Genomic DNA, 23,781 nt, shown 5'->3' on the forward strand with positions numbered 1-23,781 from the left:
GGTAGGTACAGATACCCTGTGTACTACTTCCTATTTTACCTGTAGGTGTCCAGCAGAGTGTAATCAAAAAAGCAAAACAAAGAGCAAAGAGAGAACAAATTAAGACTAAATGTTTATTGTGTTGGATAATCTGTTTTGGACAATATTCTGCTCTGTTTGTTTCTAAAATTGTACACGAAGAAGGTAGAAAATGGCTTTTTTTCTGAGGTTGGAGGAGGGGCAACCTAAACAGTTGGCACAAACTTAAAAAAGAACACTGGTGTAATCCTTTAAAAGTTACGTCCAGGTCACTACAGTTACATTCAGTTCTGTTCATTTCAATCTCGTTCCTCACAAAGCTTGCCTGACATGCAGTGAGAAAAACAAAAGACTGCAAAGTCTCTAAAGGAAATGCTCACCCGTTCTTTGTCTGATGCGTCCTCCTCCTAATATCTGGGGTAGAGCACTCGCTGAATCTGCCCATCGGCCTTACAAGTGTCCAGCCACTTTCCACACTGGAAGATGGTTGTGACGGAGTTGGCTGTGTTGGTCACCTCGACGCACTCTAAATACCACCCACTGTTGGAGCTGCTGCTGTCGTGCTCCACTTTGACCCTCAGCAGCTCCCCAAGGTCCAGCATCTCCAGAACGAAGCGGTCTGTTCGCCCTCGCTCAAAAAGGTTGCGGAACTTCTGCCGCAGATGACGCTTGCCTGAGTCACCGTTGACGCCGTAGATGGTGATGAAAACGTTGGCGTCTGTGCCGGCACCTTTGACATCCCCAGTGATGACGATGATTTCATACTTGACAGGAACCAGATTGCGGACTTTGCTTGCGAAGCTCTCAATGGACTTATAGCACTCAAACGTCAGGAACTGGTCCTTCTTGGCTGACAGGGGAATTTGTGCATCACAGTGGAAGAAATATCTAAACAGGAGGGAAGGTTGGGAGTCACATCAACATCTTCAATGTGATATTTTATATAACATAATGTAGGTCCACTCACTTGTTTCCCAGCTCCTTTTCTGTCACCACCACCTCCATAACATGCCAGAAAGCTTCATTCTTCACCTTCTTGCCGTCTTTTGTTATGTGGCCGAGGCAGATGCCGGCGATCTCCCCCACGTATTTGGACGAGAACTCAAATGTGTCAGTGGCACCACTGTGAAAGGGCAAAAAAAAGTTTGAACTACTAGCAGAGTTTGATCTGTGAACAGTGAACAGTTAAATTCACTGGTATGCCAGAGAGCTTTCCTTTTGAGCGTCTCATGGGATTAGCTCTCCAGAGAGCACAGACTTGGAGAACAGAAAGTGAAGCTAAAAGATAAAAGAGGGTAGAAAAACAAAACATGTGAAAGAGAGGAGATTATGTAAGGCAACATAATAGGGTTTTACCGTGAGCCAAAGCACCTAGCCTCTCTTTGAAGACCTACCATAAGAACTTCTTTTTCTTATTCTCCAGAACAAACTCCTTGGAACGAGCTTTTCTTCCTTCCAACACAATCCAGGAGTTTTCTGTGGTGGAGGCATCGTCTGTGTTCGCAGTTGTTGTGGCAATTTCATATTCTGTGGAAAGACAGTGGCACTATAATCACTTCACATCTGGCAAATGCTTGTAATTAGCGGCAAGTCATTCATCTCGGACAATTAGAGAGTTTATAATTATGCCCACAGACTTCCATTTTTACTAACTGGTTTTTTCACTGAGGTCTACAGAGTCGTTGTTGGCACAGGCCAGCTCCCTCATAATCTGACCATCGTCTTCACTTTTAGCCAACCAGCGGTCGCAGGGGAATCTAAAGGTCTGGTCCATGGCCTCATCTTTCACGTCAATGAACTCCAGGTGCCAACCAGGAGCAGGGCCTGTTTACAACAGGAGCAATAAAGTCCACTGTGGTTTAATTCTTCTTTATTCTTCTATACAAAAATGTTTTTTAAAGCAATGATCTGAAATTTTTTGTTTCACCATTTAAAAGTCTATTGTGAAAATATGCTGTACAACATCTGTGCATCACTCGCCAAGTGCATGAATTTATGACATTTTTGTCCACACTCCCCAGTAGTATATAATAATTCCAAATGATATACAGTACAACCATAAAACACAACTTAGACCTGAAGGTAACAGAAAATGGATGTATGAATGGATAGATGGATTGACCGAATAAAAAACATAACTAATTTAATTAATGTCCACATTTGGGAGGTTTTTGACCTGCAGACACAATGGAATTTCAGATAGTAAATGAGTTTGAATATTTTGGAAAGTTGGTTAACAAATCTCCTTTACAAAACAAGTAAAAAAGTTCATCAGGAGCAATTTGACAACCAAGATAGCAAAAAATATTAATAAAGGCAATGATTTTCCCTCATATAAAATATAGTTTCACAAGTTGGTCTTAGACATGTAAATCTCCTTTATCCAACTGAGATAAGGTCATGGTGACAAATAAATTGTCACCATGACTGTGTCAGGTCTTTACAAAAATATTTTTACTCGGTTTTCATGAACACAGATTCCTACACCTGCTGTCTGTTATGCTGTTTTGACACCCAGTGCTCCTTTGCTCCTCCTCACCTTTGTTATCATGCCACACTCGGACCTTGGACAGTTCGCCCAGACTGAGCATGTCAGGGAATCTGAACACATCCTTCATTTTACGCTCAAACTTGTTCCTGTTGGTGCTCTCCTTCAAAGGCAACGTCCCAGTGTCCCCGTACTCTCCAAACAAAATCACGAACACATTGGCATCAGTGCCGGCACCTAAAACATCAGAGACATTTAATGCTGAAAACAGATCTCTAGATTTTCCTAATGATGCTGCATGAATGGTACCATGACAAGTAATCAGCAGTAAAATACATGTGCAACTTGAACAGCCTGCAGCTTTACTTATTGTAATACTGGATATAAATCCTGTGCCTCTTTTAGGCATATTTTTGTAAATGTAAAATGTAAAATAGGCTAAAAACTCACTTTCATTTTCACCCTTTTTTGTTTTTTCAGAAAAATCTTTATAGTTGTGGCTATTATTTGACCGCACTGTACAAAACCCATGTGACCCACCTCCAACGTCACTGGTCTGGACTTGGATGATGTAGGTTGTTTTCTCCACCATCTCCTCCTCGTCCACCACAGCCGCCAGCTCACACACCTTCGTCCGCTTTGGCCCTTTGGTCTTTGACAACCAGTTCTCGTAGGTAAACAGATACAATTCCTCTGTGGTCAGGTTCCGCATGAGGATCTAAAAGCGTTTATTTAGACATTTCCCACATCCATCATCATCATGACAATGCTGATGTTTAAATGGGAAAATTACATGCCATTGTTTAGTCGCAGCACATGACAGAAAAAGATATTGAAGAAAATATCTGATTGCTCTACTGCTTTAAATTGTGAATTTTAAAAGGCTGTATTTGTGGCCTACATTGTATTAAAACAATGTATAACCAATGATAATCACAACAGTATCTTCTACTTGTACAGAATCAGACAAAATAATGCTGCTGAATGGAGTTTGATTATTACTTGCGTAATTAGCACTTTAACAAGCTGTGGCAGGTGAAATTTAAGCTGGAGCCTATTAATTGCACTGCTAATGAAAACTGTGCCTAGTGTTACTCTATATTCTATGATCTAAACAGGAATTTCAGCTATAGTGCCATTGCATATGATTTGTATTGTTCTTTATTACATACTGGAAGGTTTCATCATAAATGCTACTTCAACAGAAGTCTTTATCCAGTCTTTATCCTTTACCCTGTCAAGAAACCAGTCAGGGCGACTCCCACTGCCATCGATCCGAACCCTGATCTTTTTCAGAGGAGCAATGTCATCTATCTCCAGGTTGAATGTGTCTTCTTGGTCCCTTTCAAACCTAAATGGAGATAATATGTACAGTAAGTATAATTTTGGATTTGAAAACATCTGGACATGGGATGATAACCTTAAGAAATAGTTCTGGAAATTATGTTATTTGCTTTCTTGTTCAGAGTCAGATGAGTAGGCTGATGCCACGTGCCCGTGCCCATACAATATGTTGCTAGAGCCAGAAGGATTAACACGTTATACCTTTGTTTATATCTTTGTTGGGTGAAAACATTGCGGTTTATATTTTGACACAGTCTTTCTTGGCTGGGAGCAGTGTGTTTCTGGAGACTAATAATCAGTCTGAGCAAAGCAGGTTTGCTCAGATTGAAGAATACTTTAGCACATAAATGGCAAATTTCTGTTTTTGCACCTTCAAGTTTTGTATGGATTAAACAAAGGAGCTATAATGTTTTAATCATTGAACTTTAGAGGTGCTGGTAGGTGGATTTTGTTAGCCCCTGTTTCCACTCTTGGTGCTAAGCTAAGCTTACTAGCTGCTGGCTGTAGTTTCATATAGATCTGAGAGAGGTATTAGTGTTCTCATTTAAGTCTTGTCAAGAAAGCAAATAAGCATATTTACTCAAAATGTGATCAGGACAATAAAGGGCCGAATGGAGGACTGACCTGTCCCCATTTTTAGGCAGTAGCATTTCCTCCGTGCTCCCGTTGGCTCCGTACACAGTCAGGAAAATGTTGGTGTCAGTCCCTGCAGACTGAGTGTCACCTGTGACAACTGTGGCTGAATAAATAACCTACAATATACAGTAGATAATACAGACAAAGAAGAGACAAATTCTGCTTTTATGTAATACATAAACTGACTGTTTTCCAAGATATCATATTTTAGGTGCAGTGTGACTCACTTTGCGGATAATGTTGATCGTGCTGGAGTCCAGCACATTGAACAGCCTGGCAGTGAGGCCATCTCCCCTGTCTTTAGCCAGCCAGCACTTACATGGAAAGATGTACTTGATACCTTTGGTTGGCACGGCAACCGACAGCTCATCCACCAACCAGCAGCTCTCTGGTGTGACACCGTTATGGCCGAGCTGAAGAAGAGACAGAGAGAGAGAGAGAGAGAGGAAAGAGAAGGGAGAGGAGAGAGAGAAAGGGGGGGAAGGTAGAACTGGGAATTGATATATCATTTGATTTTGTTTGATCTAGGTACCAGAAGGCACTGCTAGAATTAATTATTGCTGAGTGAGAATGGCTTTATTTAAATCTTTAAAATCAGTGCATCTGAGGAGGCAGCAGAGAGGAGACGGTTTCACAGGTTTAGCAACAGAGACAGTCCCAAATTCTCACTTCCACCCGCTTGATCTCTCCTACGTCAGTTCCATAACACACAAAGTGGTCCATGGTGCCAGCTGTGAAGGATTTCTTTCCCTCCGGCAGGTCCAGCCACAGTCGGTCTGTCTCGACCTCGTTGGGGCCAATGATGATGACATAGACCCTGGCTGTGGTGCTGGCATCACGGTCCATCCCGGTGGACAAGGTGAAGTGATAGGGGATGACTGTGTGAGAGAGAAGAATTGGTGATTTTTGTTTTTTTTTTAATTTTGTTTAAAAATTTGTTTTTAATTGAAGGAATAGCTCAACATTTTTTTATCCTCTGAGCCTAACTAGCTATTTCCCCATTTCCAGTCCTGTTGCTTTAGCTTCAGATATCCTGTACAGACATGTGAGTGGTATCAGGTTTCTACTCTAAGAAAATGAATAAGCATATTTCCCACAATGTTCAACAATTTCTTTAATTTCAGCTAATTTGTAATTAGTTGCACAATAAGCTGATAAATCTTTCCTTCTCCTTCATCTTGAATTATTTCTACATGGTTGTACTTCTACTGTTAAACTTTTGCATGCAGGGTTTTTTAGATCCTGGTTTCTTTATGTTTATCTTTGGTGCAAGAGAGCACACTGCTCTCACCCTAATGCTACCTTGAAAAACACTTAGAATAGTTTTGTGGCCTTACTTGGACCCTCTTCCAGCACTGCCATCTTTTTCTTCTTTTTCTTCTTGTTGGCATTTCTGTCCAGCCCCAGTTTGGCCTGAGCCATCTTCTTGGAATTTGGATCAGTGCTTCTCTCACCTTCATATCCCTGAACCAAACACATAACCGGCAAATAATCTAATAACTTCCGTTTCAGAACTTGTTTCACTGCAAAAGCAGGTAACAGAAAATCAAATTCAAAGAGCAAATTTATTTGCCACTGAAGAAAAACATCTGAGGATAGAGAGAAGCATAGCGTCATAACTTAGATTAAGGAATTACCAAAAAGATGAACGGAAACGGTGCCTCAATGCTCAGACCAAACCAGCAGTACAACATTCAGAATCTTACAGTACAGGTGGATTACATCGATTCAATAGTAGAAACTTAGATGAATATGTAAAATGTAGGTCAGAAAGGGGTGCCTTATTTGAGCATGCGCATTGTGGATAATCCTAGGATATCTTTTACGGATGACTGGCCATATTTACAGTTAACAGTGTGTGTGTGTGTGTAGTTATGTCTCTCTCTCCCCACCTTGACGAAGAAGGTCCTCTCTATGCGTTTGTCCTCTTTCTTTGTTGACAGCCAGCGCTCACACAGGAACATGTACATCTCCTCTGTCTCCACATCCAGCACCTCCACCTGGTCCAGGTACCAGTCAGCCCCCACCATAGAGTTGTCGTGACGAATACGAATCTTAAAAACTTGCCCCAGATCCACAGCCTCAATAGAGAACTTGTCCACCTGAGAGGCAGAGAGAATATAACACACTTTACCTTTAGAGAGCACAAAAAAACATGCGTCACATCACACTTTTCCACACATACCGCTCCCCTCTCAAACTTGTTCTTGTTGGCCTCAGATTTGGCAAGTTTGCGCTCTCCTGTGTCTCCCAGGTCCCCGTAGATGGTGAGAAAAACGTTGGCGTCAGTCCCTGCTCCATACATATCACCTGTCCGCACAGACACCTTGTACGTGTGAGCTGTGGCGTAAAAAGAAACAACTCAGTTATGAATTAAGTAGATGTACACCCTGTTTGCTCGGAGATTTGTAATGATGAACAACTGAATGACAAAGTTTGTTAACTATTTCATATAATGTTGGGAAGTTTAATGTATAAGGTGCATCATATTTTATCAGCTCATATTCTGTTTTGCAAGTAAAATCTTAAAATCTTGTAAACTAAGTAGGAACTAAAGCGGTCAAATAAATTTAGTGGAGTGAAAAGTGCAATATTTTCCCCTTAGTTGCATTCTACCACTGAAATCAGGGTAAACCTACTTTCCAAAGCGTCCTCCACCTCTGTTTCGGTCGTTTTAAGCGTCCCATCCCTGAGGAGTTTCTCTGTGATGATGTCCGAGGGGACCAGCTCCCTCACCGTCTCCCCATCGTCTTCAGACTTGGCCAGCCAGCGCTCACATGGGAAAATGGTTGTCTCTGAACCCTGCCATTAAATAAAGACATATCCCCGAACTGGGCCTAGCTGTGTCTGTCTAACACTGAAGAAAAGTACATCTGACTCTGAGAGACGTGAGGAATGTGTATGTGTGAGCCAAAAGGTGTTACATTATTAATCGGCTAGTTATTTAATGAGGGCTCAGACAAGGAAACTCTTAATGATACACTTATTTACACAGGTATAATCTCAAATGGATTTTTAGTACCTTTCCTTTCCTAAGCTGACGCCTGATCTCCACTCTGTCGAGGTGCCATCCTGGGTTGGTGCCCCTGTTGTCATGTCCTATCCTGATCTTCTCTATAATATCACCAACATCCTCCAGCTGGGAAAAGACAACACAGTGTTTACAAAGCTGCAGCTGCTATCTTAAAGGATGAACAGTCCAAACCCACACACTCACCTCCACAATAAACATGTCCTCAGCTCCCCTCTCAAAGTACAGACGTCTCTCTCTCTTGTTGACACACAGGTGTTTCTGCTGTGTGCACACTCCCTTACGTCCATACAAGGCTATAAACACGTCAGAGTCTGTTCCCGCAGCAAACACGTCACTGGTGTATACCTTTATCTCATAAGGCACAACTGAAAAATCAGAGGGGGAAGGTGACAGGTTCATTTGTTTGACACAAGCAAGGCGGAAGACACATCTTGTAAGTGTGTGAATTTTACCCCTCCATAACAGAAATGGTTTACGCCAAAAATTGTTTATGCAAAACACATTATGATCCAATAGGATCATAATAAAGATCCCCACTGTCTCAGTGGTGAAATTTAAAAGAAAGGCCCCTGCAGCAACATTATTACACTTGTTACAGATTGCTTTAAAGAGTCAGCGCTGTGACAAGCACCCTTCTTCGGATAGAGTGCTTTAAATAGATTTTACTGCTAATGCTTTCACACTTTTAGCTGGGTAAAATTTTGCATAAACCACTTTTACAGGAAGATTTCTCAATCGGCGCTTTGCTACTTTCACTAATGGATCTGAGTGCTTCTTCTGCGGCTGCTCACTCACACGGCGTATAGAGTTCAGTCTGCAGATCAGCAGGATAGAGATCCCTCACTATTGCCCCATCATCCTCTCCCTTATCCAACCAGCGGCCACATGGGAAGCGTAGTCTCTGACCCTGTGAGGGGGCGTCAATCTCTACCCAGTCCAAGAACCAACCAGACGAACCCCCTAATAGTGCAAAGACAGTTATTCAGTTTCATACAATATACAGCTTATGACTGCTTACTTTTGGTCTGTAGAGCCTTTTCTATCCCCACCTGAGCTGTCGTGCCCAATTCGAAGCTTTTCCAGGTCACCCAAGTCCACCGCCTCCACAGTGAACTCATTGATCATCCCCCGTTCAAACTTATTCTTATAGTTCTTACAAGCCTTTAGGTTGATGAGCCCTGTGAGTGACCAGAATATTTCAGATTGAAAAATTCAGATTGGTATCATTTAGCTAATAACACACAGCATGAGGATGCCACAGCAATGCCAGGATGCCGGTCAGTTACAGTATCTCACCCGTGTCGTCATTTTCACCAAATAGGACAGCAAAGACGTTGGCATCTGTTCCAGCATACTTCTTGTCTCCGGTTTTTATTTTAATAGTATATGTAGTAGACATGGCTGTAAGATAAATTTAACAAGTCAGTACATTAATCCTTTTCATCTTAACAGTAATACATAGGTCCCTCTTTGCTCTTGTCGACACCTGAACGTTTCACTAGCAGTTAGATAAATACTTGAACAGGACTCCCTTTCATCTCCCTCTACTAAGACATGAGCCAGCTATGAAACTGTGTTACATTTCTGCTCCAGCCCAAGCGTGGCGCCCGTCCCCTCCTCGTCCTCATCCTTCCTCATGAAGGCCTCATCCACAGGCACCAGCTCTCTCGCTATCTGACCATCGTCCTCATCCACTGCAAGCCAGCGGTTACAGGGGAAATAGTACCTGCAGACCCAAGAAATACCTCTGATCAGCACTGTAACTCAAAGTCAACATGCTATTACCACTGATTACACTATCAGTGTGTTGGTTTCACCTACGTTGTATCATCCTTTGTGTCCACTATCTCAACGCGGTCCAGGTACCAAGATGAATGAGAATGGGTGTTGTCATGACGGATTCGTAGCTTCTTCAGAGGACCCAGATCAATAGCTGTCACAGTGAAAACATCCTCCTGCAAAATACAGCAGCCGGAGATACTGTTCTGTTACAGACAACACTTTTTAAAGTTTTATTTGACAGTTCAAAGTGATGACAGACAGGAAATGTAGGGCAAGAATGACATGGAGAATTACATGCAACCAGTGGTGGGAAAAGTATTCAGAGCCTTTACTTCATCGAAAGTGGCAATAAAAGTGTAATAATACTCCATTACAAGTAAAAGGTTTCAAAATTTTATTTAAGTAATAGTACATGAGTATTTTTTCTTTAAAGATATATTTATAGTATCAAAATTAAGAACCATTATATAAAATTGAGTCTTTCACATTATTATACTGAATTATAATTACTGCACCATTAATGTGTAAGCAGCTGGTTACCTGCCTGAGGTGGAACTAATGTTAACTACCTTATATATATCTATTAATATTCAGTTTTTGGTGACGTTTGGAACTAAATGTGTACTTGCACAACACCTGAGTAAAGGTGCTTAGCTACTTTCCACACACTGAATGCAACAAATTTCTCCAGCTGGAATCAAACTGGGGGATGTTGTGATCACATGGTAAGCATCAATGGGGGTCGCTCTAATGACAATACTTGCAATATTTCCTGAGCATATGGAGTTTTCTGTCTCCAAGGTCAAGAATGAACCTTTAATCTCCCTCAAAGTGTCCAAATACATCTTTCAGTATTGTAGTAACACTAGTGCACATTCAGTAAGTTATCCATTCATTTTATGAAATAAATACAGCATCTGTTTTCTCTAAGGAAGCACTCCTATTGCTGAATTACAATAGGCTATTGTTGCTTTTAATCTGCGGCAAGAAATAAACCTAATTGTCTGTGGACATGAGTTTTGTGTTCCTACAGAACCAGGCGTAATGTAAACATGAATAATTCAAAGGTTTGGATTAAGTAATGAGTAAAAGTAGGACAGGTTCAATGACACAGAGGACTCCTCGGAGGTCCTCTCAGTCACAGCTGGCTTGCCTGCAGGAGAGCTTGTAATCCTACCAGAATACACTCCCACCCACACCTCAGTGCAAGGCTCATGTTGCGTGGAAGTGCTTGAGTCTTTGACTAACTGCTGGTTAATTTTCAGCGGGATACCCTTCCAGGAAAGCGGGTAAAAACTGTACAGCCCAAATGAAACATTTATGTTTTTTAAATTAAAAAAAAAACAAAAAAAAAAAAACACACTCAATCAAACATCTCTTCCAGTGTCAGCTGGGATATGTCTCCATGGATAGCTGTTTTTTTAAGCTCTTGGTTTATGGATCTAAGTTAATGACAGAATAATTGTTATATAATAATGTAATATACTGTAAATAAGGTATTTTCCTTCCATGCATCTCCCCAAGTTTTTAAAATCTAATTAATTACATTCCTTCCTTTTACCTTTAGCTGATCATCTCTTTTTTTGACTCATCATACCTGCCCACTCTCAAATTTGTTGAGGTTGTCAGAGTTCTTCAGATAGCGCTCCCCGGTGTCTCCATTTTCTCCGTAAATATTAATGAAGACGTTGGCGTCAGTCCCAGCTCCCAGCATGTCACCAGTGAAGATGCACACTTCATAGGTGTTGACTGTCAGACAATAGAAGGGATGAATTACTAACACCTCTTTAACCTGTCACATAGTGTATGTCGGTCAGGAAACTGTGTCAAATCAAACCATGCATGTCAACAACATCAACATCAAGTAAGCGATACAAACATCTGCTGAAGATATAAATAATCAAAATGGAGCAAATAACCAATTACAGCTATACATCTGTACACCTGTGTGCACACTAATACATAAACCTGTTGCTGTTAAAAGTACACAAGATTAGATAAAAGGTAGGTGTGGCACACTTTTAGGTAAAAAGCAATATTAATTTTCTCCAGTAATAATTAATAATACTGTTGAAAATTCACTGAAAAACTATTAAAAAAAAGGGGGCACATGCTCTATTTTGTTAAAAGCTTATTTTCTGTATGCAAGTACAGTATTGATGTTATCCACTCAAAACACACTACACTAATTAACTCAGATCCACCCCAACAAAACAGGCTTTTGTCTTCCAATTTTTTTGTCCTCCTCTTCCTCTGGATGCGTTATGCATGTGCATGCCATTTAAATTCAGTACAGGAACGGTGGAGTCTGGAACCGACAATTCAAACTACCATACAGAGACGTAACCAAAGACGTAAATATAATTTCATGACAATGGCAAAATGCATAATAGGCCTTATTCACAGGGGATACAGCTGTAGTTGCTGTTTAAAGGAGGTATCCAGCTGTTTTTACATAACTGATCCTTTTATGCTTTGTGGTATAATTTAAAGAGAATGTTCATGCAACAGTGCAAGCTGTGCATAAGTTCAGTGAATAAATAGCAGCTCCACTGAGCTGTGGGTGGTATTTCATCTATTTTGGGGTTAGTAATTACCACATTATTACTGCACATTTCTAATATTAGCCAGGAAAATCCTGGGTGGTTTTAGGTGCATTTTCCATTGTGCATTGTACCGGGAGTGACAGGTTAGACAGTTGGCCCATCCCAGTACCCACACTTGCAGTATTAGTGAGTAGTCAAGTGCCCCCTTGTGTGACGCATTTCCGGTAATTGTCACAGTGCCCAAGTGCCTGTTAACTGTCTGTTAAGTGCCTGGCTGCAAGCATGTGGAGAATTATCAGAGCTCATGGGGACACACTCTGAGGACTTTCTGGTACTCCTGCACATACAAATACCATGCACAACACTGTAGAGCTCAGATAAACAAATCACTGGGTCAAGCATACAGTTTCACAGTTATAATCAGATGACAGAAAAAAAATGTGCCGTTAGGAGCTGAGAGGAGGAACACAATTTATAAAGCTACTAAAGTGAGGTCTCTAAAAGCATGAAGGGTTAGTGAACACATAAGAGACATAGCAGGATATCATTTTGAATGGTTTCTGTCTGATAACACATTCAAGTATTTGATAACAGGATAGATTTAATTTCAGTTGACAGTGTCAGTATATTCAAGTATAATCTCGTTAGTGTCATTAAAAAGAAGAGATTGGAACACTGGAAGTTGTGGCACTTTGTACTGTTTGGACATGAATAAATCATATTCATGCTGAATCTAACATATCATAAACTTTAGGTTCTTCATCTGTTGATTATTGTCAGTCCTTCTGCTTTGAAGCAGTATTAGGAAATGTGTACAGGTTAAGTGTACTGTGTGTTGGTATTTCTCTGACATGGAACATACTTGCCCACAGCCTGGTGGTGAATGAACGCACACTTAAGTGCTCAAGACTGCAAGTGTGCGTGTTGGTATTGGGACAGAAGCCCTGTGCCTGGCACTCGGATGTTCAAGACCTCTCTCTGAGGGCCAACATTACACGTATTTATTTCGTACCTTCCAGCTCCTCTGCATCCTCAGGCAGCAGCTCCACCACCAGCTCGCCGTCCTCCTCTCCCCTGGCCAGCCAGCGTGAACAGGGGAAATGATACGTCAGCACCACTTCCTGCATCTCCTCTCCTCCCTCTTCGTCCTCATCTTCCTCATCTTTCTTCTTTTTCTTCTTCTTCTTCTTGTCCTCCTTTTTCTTCTCTTTGGGCACCAAGGCCATGATTAAATGTTTGATGTCCACTGACTCCAGGAACCAGCCGGATCCGATCCCTGAGCCATCGTGACCGATGCGGATCTTGAAGACTTTCCCTATGTCTTTGGCCTCTATCTGGGGTAAAGTTGAAATGTTTCAACACAAAATGCACCTGGATGGTAACTTTTTTTTTCTTTGGCACTCGGATTTAACTACTAAGATGCATTTGAGAAGCCACTGAAAGCATGAAATCCAAGCTTTGATACCTTGAATATTTCTGTAGAGTTCCGCTCAAAGTTGTTGGATCTGCTTTCGAGCGTGATGACCTCTGTCTTCCCCTTGTCCCCATAGATCTGGATGAACACTCTGGCATTGGTGCCAGCAAATGTCACATTTCCAGTAACTACTGTTACCTCATAGTTAATCACTGGAAAATATAAATTGACAAAGGTCTAAGGACACAAAAATGATTTTTGGTCAGCGGTGAGTGTGAGTGTTAATGTGCAAATGACACCTAAATTTTAAAATGCAATCTTATTTGCTAAAGCTCCAGGAAACTACAGAATTAGTCTTGATATACTGGACTGAATACTATGTCTGAATAAATCTGCTGTGTGTGCGTGTATGTGTGTGTATGCATATGTGTATGTGTGTGTGGTTACGTCTAGTAGTGTGTGTGTGAATGTTGCCTACTTTGTTCCATGTCCAGGATCTCGCTTGGGTAAATCTCCACCTCTGTCTTGCCGTCAGCCTCATCCTTACATAGCCAGCGGTGACTGGGAAACATGTACTGCCTTCCGTGGACTGGAACCATGATCTGAACACTGTCCAAGAACCAGCCGGCACGCATGCCCTCATTCGTGTGGCCAATCATCATACGGTTGATCTGGAATAAGATTAAATGGATGGCACGACTTAAACTTCATAAATAAACACTGGTTCAAAAAGAAACTTGACAGCAAATATTGTTTGCATGGGTGACCCCAGAATGAGCCGAACTAAAAATTCTCAGGCTGAGCCCCTTCTATAAATGATTTCTTAAAGCTTCCCATAGTGTAGATTTTTGTCCACATCACATGCCTTAATGTGATGTGGACAAAAATCAAGGCATTTTTGTCTCTACTGTGTCACCTGTCCAATATCAAAGGTTTCCACTGTGAAGATATCAACGCGGCCCGTCTCAAAGTAGTTCCCCAGGTTGTTGTCAGAGACCAACAGCATCATCTTACTGGTGTCGCCTTTCTCTCCATACAGCTTGACAAACACGTTGGAGTCTGAACTGCCCCCGGGGATGTCGCCCGTCTTCACCGCGATGTGATAGTCAACATCTGACACACACACACAAATATATGCTTCAGTATCACGGTCATACAAGCCAGATATAAATGTTGGTGTGAATTAAAGCGTTAGGACTTACTGTAAAGACGTTGTCCATCTGAGAACGCCACCAACTCTCTCACAATCTGTCCATCATCCTCATTGCGGTCCAGCCACCTGCATAGCACATTCAATTAACAAACTCTTCTCTCATTTATCACACACATATCTGTGGTTGGAACAACTATTCAGCGCATGTTTTTTTTCTGTATTCACACTGAGACTAATGCACCTGTTGCAGGGGAACTCTACAGCCTGGGACTCAGCCTGTCCCTCCTCTCTTACAATCACTTTATCGAGGAACCAGCCGCAGCCTCCACCTTTGCCATCATGTCCAATCCTCGCCCTGCGAAGCTGCCCGATGGCTACTGCCTCGATTATGAACTCATCCAACTAGAAAGACAAAAAAACAAACAAACGAAAAAACAGGACATAACATATACAAGGTGAAGAACATGGCAGATATTATGACATGATCATTCAGTCTATGTTTCAAGTATTTCAAATCACTCAAATACTTCAAGTATTAAAGATACAGTATGAGAAATACATTGCTGGATTCTCATCATAGTTTATCAATAGAAATCATTTCTGAATAAAATTAAGCTGAAGAAGAGACTAGGCAGATCCCTTAAGGGGTTTGCCTGATTACTGGGGTGAAATCCATAATCAGTTACATATCTCCCAACATATCCCCAAATTCCCCACCTCCTCTCCCAAGAATGCACCAAAAATTGGCTTGCTACAGGTGCAGCTAATTGGGTTAATTCAGTAATCATACTGATTAGTGGTTGCCTCCAGTGTATGTACTAGAAAACAATAAGTTTAATTTTTGCTGATTGAATGGACATTTGTTACTTAATTTTAAACAGAAAAAAGCAAGAAAACCAAAAAGTTTATGAAGAGGAGAATGGGGTTTGCCTCCTGAATGTTCACAACGTTCTACAGCATGTCTAACACTGATGTGCTGAATGTACCCACATTTCCTTTCTCAAATTTGTTGATGTTGTTTTTGCAGTTGACAAGCCACCGATCTCCGGTGTTTCCCTGGTCTCCAATCAGATTGAGAAAAACAGATGCATCTGTGCCGCTGCCGCCAACAGTCCCTGTGCAAACTGTCACTCTGTATTTTATCACTGTAGAAAAAAAATCACATCATTCAATCAAGTTTTACATTCTTCTCTATATTCGACAAAGCTGATTTTCGATTGCTTGTGGTGAATACAGATGCGTATGCATATATATACCGGGCAGCGGCTCAGCGATCAGGTCTCCACGGGCAGGTAGCTCCCTCACAACTTCGTTATCATCTTCATTAGTGTCCAGCCACCGCTCACAAGGAAACGTATACTTTTCCTTTGTTAATGTCTTCATCAGAGTGGCCTAATAGGAAGAACACAATGCTGTGAAGCATGTTTGACTTGGCATGTGAGGTGGTGTCTGGACTGTCATTTAACTTGAGTGTTTAAATACTGGCTGAATTTCCTCAATATCGAATGAAACTTCTTCTTTCTTCATGTCAAGGGTAGTTAGAAAAAAAATGAGCTTCTAGATGAATGAAATATTTAAACATGTCTGTTATGAACTGAGGATAAAAAAACTGCTATTGTTATTAATTGTTATTAGATAATTGATTTCCTCACCTTGCTGAGATGCCATCCTGCAAAAGGATTTCTCTTCTCATGCCAGATACGGAGTTTGGTCAGTTTTCCCAGATCAGGCAGCTCAACCTGAGTTCAGATCAAGATAAAAGTAGTTTATCACACAACCTCATTATCTGGCATGTTGCAATTAATGCATGTGGTATTGGATTATAGGACACCGACCATAAACTTGTCCACCTGCCCTTGTTCAAAATTGTCGGTTTTGTTGTCCAGCCTGATCTCGTCTGACTTGCCCTTCTCTCCGTACACCTGGAAGGAGATATCTGCGTCCGTTCCTGCATTGGGCAGATCTGATGTCCAGATCCACAAGGACCAGGGGTGTTCTGTGGAAAACCAAATCAAATCATCATCTTTGATTCAGGAGCAATGTCATGGTCTTTGAACTCGGCCTTCATTATGCCTCTGTGCTGGCGGTGGCTGGAGGCATGCAGAGACAGACAGACACGCTGTAGGTACTAAAACCGTCTCTGAGACTCACAGACTGAGAAGGTGAAAACGATACCAGCCACGTTCTCCTGGCTGTTAATGACTACTGAGTACTCATGGGCTGAAACAATATGTTGACTTGCGTCTGCTGGTGTGATTCCACCGCAAGATGTTCTCTAGTTTTACCTAATGTCTTAGAGTGTATGGGAATGACTGAAACTGAAATACAGTGATTTGCAACTTAAAACGAATGTAGGCATTTGGCCCCTTCCCTACTTCTTACCCGCCTACTTCCAGTGCCCTTGCTCACATCACACTTATCTTCAAACTCAGCCTTCATATTGATCTCCCCTACACACCTGTAAAGTCCCCCGACTGCATCTTGCACGGTTGTGATGCTATTACAGTGACAAAATCTGTCCCCAGCGAGTCAGACAGACATATAAACACCTGCTGAAATACTCAAAAACACCTCTGTGGTAGTTCCCGCTACAGTAGGTGTCTCCAGAACCACAATTTGCCTTGATGACACACACACACAAGGTGAAAACAGTATCAGCCATGCTGTCGCGGCTGGTAAACAACACACTAGAATTAGAAAATGTAATGAAGGCAGTCTCCCTGTCGAGTCATTATGCAAATGTCTGATACATATCATGGAGTTTAGAATGTTTTTGCTCAGTGTTTCAGGAAAGAAAAGAGGAAATGACAGCATTCATTGCTGCTGCCGCTGCTGACTGGACATAATTATTGACATTCAGCTTACTTTTCTGTCTCTTCTGCCTGAGTGAAACCATCTCGTAGAGCTCTCTCTCTATCAGCCCGTCTCCTTCCTTCTCATCTAGCCATTTACCGCACGGGAAAGTCTGTTCAATCCCTGTAAATGGACAGTAGACCACCACCTGCGAAAAAAACACAGATTCAGCTGAATCAATTCACAGTAAATTACCTGACTGTAATGTTTGCATGTATGTGAGCATGCATGATCAACGTACCTTCTCACAGTACCACCCAGCACTGACTCCTCCGTTGTCATGTCCAATGGTGACTCTGCTAAGAGGACTCAGGAGCGCAGCGATCTCAACATTAAAGATGTCTGTCAGGCCCCGCTCAAACTTTCCTCCCTCTAAAAACACCTGGATTAATTACATTGGAGTGAATACATTAAATTAAAGGAACAGTGGATCATCCACTGTAAGACAGATGATCACCTTCTGGCTGATGTTTTTTTTTTTTTAAACAAAAACTAAATTGTTCCATCCTCTATCTAGAATTTAAACAGCATTAACTAAATACTTCTACTGATGCATGTATTGGTTAAAAATATGCATATCAGCATGTTCAATATTATGGTTTTGCTGGGTTTTATGATTTTTACTGTTTTTAATTGTTTCCACTACACTTTTATTTTTATTTTAGGTTTTGCTGTTTTAAGGTCTTTTACATTTGCCTGTTTTTAAGTTGATTTTTTGGATGTATAAATTAACTTTCTGCACTTTGTGATCTTTGGCACTTTAATACATCTTTATTGCAAAAGGACAATAAAGTATGTCTTGATTTTGTTGTAGATTCAGTGAAATTCATACTCACTGGTTTGAATTTATAAACACAGACTGTTTGAAAGGAATGTTTTCATTTTCAGCATGTATGAGTTTGGGTCTTCATTCAGGAATTCTGCCCACTGTGTTACATGAAAACTAACGGTGGTTAGACAGAGTACTCTAGGTAATACAGTGTGCATCATTATCAAACATGGATGGACAAACAAAAAAGCAGCACAGACATGTTCCTCAAAAGAATGTTTGCTTGATAAGTTACTTTTGGGAAGTGAAGTAAAATCACCAAAGTAACTCAGTCAGCCATTCAGTGCCAGAAATGTCACCAAAGTAAAACAAAAAACGTCTGGATCACTGCTCAGTAAAAATGATTATTGCCCACAATCATTCTTTTAAGTGAAGTGCCAGGCCCTTATCTACTCTGTTTCACACAAATAAAAATTAACCAACTACTGCTGCAGCTTTTGTTCTTTAAATTAAGTACAAGTTGTCTACTCTGTTCCTTGTATAAGGTATCTTCTCATTACCCTGCCGCTGTTCTTCATGCCTTTCGAGCCGTGCATCACGATGTGGACTTTGGAGTTGGTCCCAGCACCTCGGATGTTTCCTGTCACGATCTGGACGTTGTACACAATACCTGGCGGGTCCAGTTACATGTCAGGTTATCAGAGGCTCTGCCAGCAGGTCACTACGGCTCATGGCACCTGTAGTCCCTAAGCAGCTGAGCAGGAACTAGATCAACCAGATTGTCTGACCCAAGAATTAATGATTACACGGCAGGCTTTTTGTTAAGCTGGAAACACATTTTTCATTCATTCATTCTTCTTTTTGGACCGAATAATAATAATAATAATAAGACATAAAACAGTGATTTATCTTGGTATTAAAAGTGTTTTTATCTTACATTCCTAAATGAAATATATTTCAGACCAGGCGAGAAGATAATTATTTCAAAATAAGGCAAATAATTTGGAGGAAACAGCCACGTATTGACTGAATTTTCATCCGTGCCGTGATTGCATTCACTGACAAGAGAGATTGCATGTATGTAAGACAGTTACATTCTTCCAGGCTCATAAATAAATTGCTTCCAGTTTTAATCCTCACCTGTGGGCTGACTCCCCCCGACCAAAATATCCCTCTGGATCTTCCCATCATCCTCATCAATGGCAAACCAGCGATTAACTGGAAATTCATACACAGTTCTGTTTCCTAGATCATCCACAACCACCTGTGTAGAAAGGAAAAATAAGAAAAGAAGAATGCAACAGCCACAACCAACATGTGATAGAGATCTGTTGTACATAATGTTATGAGGCGTTAAAGACAATGTTCTTTGAGATGAAGATGCAGAGGCAGTCAGTATGACTGGACACGGTGATGATTGCAAAGATCAAAACAGCTAAGGAATTTACATTTGTTTTAATTTTGTTTCCTGTACGCCTATGAAGGTAAGTGTAAGAAACTTAGCTTATATAAGATTAAACGCGTTTTAGCAGCAATGACAAGAGCAAAACCCGAGCTCAAATAAGATATTTACTCACAAATACATCTCAATGTGACAGAAGCACAAACCACATGTGAACAGGGTATGATTATTCTTGTCACTGCTGATCTTTGGTGTCAGTCTGTGCTGCAGTCACCAACAAATCTAGCGACTCGTCTGTCTGTTTGTTGTAAGGCAATCCCTTAATGGGGAATGGTTTCCCTTTACACAGAGGGTAGAATGACGACATGTGTGTCCCGTGTGCGTGTGCGCGCATGGGTGTGTGCGTGAGCTTCTTTCAGTTGTACACACTGTATGTGCTGGAGGAGCAGGGACACCAGTCTCTGATGAGAAGACTAAGAGGAAATAAGAGGATCACATGTCTTAAGTACATCTGTAGAGGCAGAACTGAGCAGAATGAGGTACAGTAAGACTCTCAGACAGAGGCTTTGCTTCAAGATAAGGTACTGAAAAACCCTGAAGGAACACATGATGTAACAGAAGAAACTTAACATGCATCAGTCTTCTATTATCTGCCTTGAGAGCTGATGAAGCAGCACTGGTCTTTAGCATTACATTTTATTACCTTGTCCACAAACCATCCTGCTGAGGAGCCTTTGTTATTATGGCCAATGGCGACCTTCCTCACTTTGCCCAAGTTTGGTGCCTCAATGGTGAACTTATCTTCAGTGCCTTTTTCAAAGTTATCTTTGTCATTATCAAGTCGCCTCTCCGCTAAAAAAAACAACAACAAAAAAAATACATTTCATAAACCAAAGTAAAAAAACTGACTACATCAAAACTGGTATTCGCTTTGGGGAAAAGTTAATTATTTGACCACATTTGTGGAATAACCCATGTGTTACCTGTTGCACTGCTATTTACCTGTGTCTCCAAACTCCCCAAAGATATTGATGAAAACATCTGCGTCTGTTCCACTGCCTTTTATATCCGCAGTGAAAACACTCACTATGTACTTATTATCTAGAAAATTGGAACCAGAAGTTTAATTAGAACCACAACAGTTTAGAAAACAAACTTTTACACAAAACTTGAAGAGTATGTCAGCCACATGCAATCGCTGTGTGAATCAAAATATAAATTTAATGGATGATTGTTACCGGGACTGTTTGTGTTGATTCGCTTAATCACAGGAGGCAATTTGGATGCTACAAATACAGATACTTATAGGCTCACAGTTAGGTATACATACATTTGGGCATGTCCATGGGGTCCATGCTGCCCAGGAGGTCTCTCACATAAAGGCCATCTCCCTCCACCTTACTGAGCCAGTTGTTACAAGCAAAGTAGTACCTCAAGTGAGGCCTAATCACATCTGTCACCACCACTCTGTCCAGGAACCAGCTGGAGTTCAGGCCAGTGTTGTCATGCTCAATCCTGGAGCAACACAAAAATAACATCTCAATAAAGTAGTCTAATTCTCACTGCTAATTAATTCAGGGGAGGAAACAAACCTCCCCAAAGTCAAAAATGTCTGGCCTAGGTCAAACTAAAAGCTGTTATAATACCTTACCTGAGCTATACTGAAAAATATTCACCAGTCAGAAAAAAGAAAAACAATGGAATGCAGTGATAAAATCTCTTGAGTTTAACAAACCTTATCTTTTTCAAAGGTCCAACATTGTGAGTTCTAATTCTGAACACATCAGTTTTGGCCCTTTCGAAGGCTGTGCGACTCCTGAAATCATAAAATGGTAAACTCAAAATAAATGCAAAAGAATCAAACAGAAAGGTCTGGGGTAAGTCTAGGAAAATAAAATATTCTACATCACACTTGGTGCACAATGAAACACAAAAACCTAGCAAACTTTTGACAAGATCATGCAGCAAATCAAGTCATAAAAACTGCAAATTTAACACCAAAGTCACAGCACACACTCTGCTGTCTGAGCAGCCATTCTTTCACAAGCACCACCATTCTATTAAGAAATAAATACCTCTTTTCCGTGCTGTTAAAGTAGAGAAAAAAAAGTTTTAGTTCAAGCTCAAGTACCTTCTCAATCAAATCTGTGGTCAAACTGACTTAAGGTATAACTGAAGCCTCTGCTAAGAGCTGTGTGATGAATAAGTTAAAACTTAAACCCAACACGTATGGATGACCTTATATCTGAATTCCAGTTATCTCTAAAGAAGACTTACTTGCTGGCCAGGTGGACTTTGGGAGTGATGCCATATTCTCCGAACAGAGTGACAAACACGTTGGCGTCTGTGCCTGCCCCTCTCTCATCACCAGTGATGGTCACCACCTCATACACTGGAGGGTTTAATGACATAATACCAATGAAGGCAGGATTCAGTGCATTAAAAGGGACGTGTGGGCCGGATTGTAAAGTACAGTATATTAAACACACAGAGTGATGTAGGATGAGTCGTGGGTGGATTATGAGACAAAGGGTCTTTGGATACAGACATGGGAAAGCCCCCCCCCCCCCCCCCCCCCCCCCCCCCTTCTCCTCCTACATAAGAGCAGGACACCTAGACTGAAAAAGACACAAAATGACAATCAACACTACAACATTTCTTCTCTCTCTATAGTCTGTGGCCATTGTAGTCATTTTGTATCTCTTTGTAGTTGTTTTGGGTTTAGCAAAAATTACATGAAATTACAGTTTAATTAAATTAAAAATATGGTACAGTGGCGTGGCTTTAATTGCCATGATTCTACTATGATGAAGGATTTGGGAAAGGGCTAATATTAATTTAGGATTAGTGTAAGGAGTCATTTAATCGGGTTTTAGAATTAAAAATGACCTGTAGAGGTCTATGAAGCTCTTGTTAGGAAGTGAAACAATCCTGTGTAAAGATTAGCGAGTGACAGGTGTCATATAGCTGTAGGCTGAAGATAATATACTGAGGAAACATGAATACCACTCAGTGTAACGTTACCATGAACATCAAACTAGCAACTCAGAATCGCATAACAGCAATCAAAGATTCACCTTTCTTCTGGGGGTCAGATGTCTTTCCTCAGACAGAACTTACATCAAATTGTTTTTGAATGAATGTCATGTTCTCTGAACGGAGTATCTTTGCTGTGTCACTTCGTGTACCTTTTGCACATTTCACAGGTTGAGATGAAAACTTTGCAGTTACCTTTCTTTTTGTGATACTCGTCCTCATAGTTCTCCACTTTTTCTGCGTTGTAGTTGCGGAGCTCATTCTCATAGATTTCAACGTAATTTTCGACCTTCTTCTTCTTGCCTTTTGTCTTCTTGGTGTCTTCATCGCTATCCCCCTTCACAGAACCTTTCTTCTTCTTTTCTTTCTTTTTCTTTTTCCCTTCCTCTTCATCCCCAGCTGCCGGTTCTTCATCTTTCTCAGAGTCCTTCTTGGATTTTTTGTCTTCATCTTTGGATTTTTTATCCTTTGAACCCATCTTGTCTTTGACTGAGGACTTCTTTGAGCCTTTCTTAGTGGTCTCAATCACATCAGGGAGTTTTCCCCTTCTCTTTTTACTCTGGGAGTCATTGTTGTTATCTTCATTATCTGTATTCTGCGACTCATTGCTCAACTCATCCCCGCTCTCTTCTTCTCCTTTCTTCTTCTTCCTATTGACCTTTTCTTTATCTCTTCCCTTTTTTTTTGTGCTCCTCACATCAGTCCCTGAAGTGTCAGAATTGTATCCTTCTTCATCGCTGTCTTTAAACTTCTTTTTCTTCTTCCTCAGTCTTTCATCCTCTGACTCACTCACCTTAATACTTTTCTTCTTGGGCTTTGGCTTCTGATCCTCCGAGTCCTCGTCATCCACATCTTTGGTTTCCTCCTCTGCTCTCTGTGTTGTTTTTTTCTTTTTTGTGGGCATCTTTAATTTATTTACTACCTTGTAACCGTAACCGATTCCTGTGTGTTCCGGTGAAACTTGATTAAACTGACCCGTGACTGTGCAGGAGTGACCCTCTGGCAGGACAAGTCCGAGTCAGAATTCACAGACTCCCGTTTGGCAGGCAAGAGGGGAAGCCCCTCTCTGCTGGTTGCTCTGTCCTGACCTACAACAGCAGCAGATGCTGTGACCTCATTAAAAATTATAATCTGCTTCTTGTCACCTGACCAGAGGAGGAACCTCTTCCTGGGAATATAGGGCTGCTAGGAAATTCCAAATAGGTACTGTAGTCATCCCCCTTAGATAGTTAAACTGCTTACAGCCATCTGCTTAAAAGCAGGACCTTATGAAATGGTTCTTTATGTTTACGGCTGAATGTTAATG

At 41.1% G+C, this 23,781-nt stretch overlaps 1 protein-coding gene across 1 annotated transcript; it reads right to left on the minus strand.

Annotated features, from left to right (window-relative positions):
- Positions 1–425: 425 nt before the first annotated feature.
- On the minus strand, positions 426–23,379 carry loxhd1b (lipoxygenase homology PLAT domains 1b). Its single transcript, XM_041041985.1, has 43 exons — positions 23,173–23,379; positions 22,671–23,034; positions 21,717–21,831; positions 21,175–21,255; positions 20,770–20,954; positions 20,442–20,540; positions 20,143–20,291; positions 19,178–19,301; positions 18,598–18,707; positions 17,510–17,650; positions 17,281–17,416; positions 16,251–16,411; positions 16,068–16,154; positions 15,672–15,807; positions 15,406–15,560; positions 14,657–14,817; positions 14,465–14,541; positions 14,179–14,375; positions 13,741–13,933; positions 13,314–13,474; positions 12,861–13,182; positions 10,900–11,051; positions 9,342–9,475; positions 9,101–9,246; positions 8,817–8,921; positions 8,570–8,698; positions 8,316–8,480; positions 7,704–7,885; positions 7,509–7,625; positions 7,126–7,288; positions 6,672–6,826; positions 6,379–6,588; positions 5,824–5,950; positions 5,156–5,364; positions 4,714–4,899; positions 4,475–4,602; positions 3,740–3,857; positions 3,047–3,224; positions 2,558–2,743; positions 1,672–1,842; positions 1,413–1,545; positions 986–1,141; positions 426–906 (listed from the first exon to the last, which is right to left on the minus strand). The coding sequence occupies exons 1-43, from the start codon at positions 23,377–23,379 to the stop codon at positions 426–428; spliced, it is 7,092 nt and encodes a 2,363-aa protein (XP_040897919.1).
- Positions 23,380–23,781: the final 402 nt, after the last annotated feature.

The sequence above is a fragment of the Toxotes jaculatrix genome, chromosome 7 (genome assembly GCF_017976425.1).
Source record: "Toxotes jaculatrix isolate fToxJac2 chromosome 7, fToxJac2.pri, whole genome shotgun sequence".
In the NCBI taxonomy this organism is placed as follows: Eukaryota; Metazoa; Chordata; class Actinopteri; family Toxotidae; genus Toxotes; species Toxotes jaculatrix.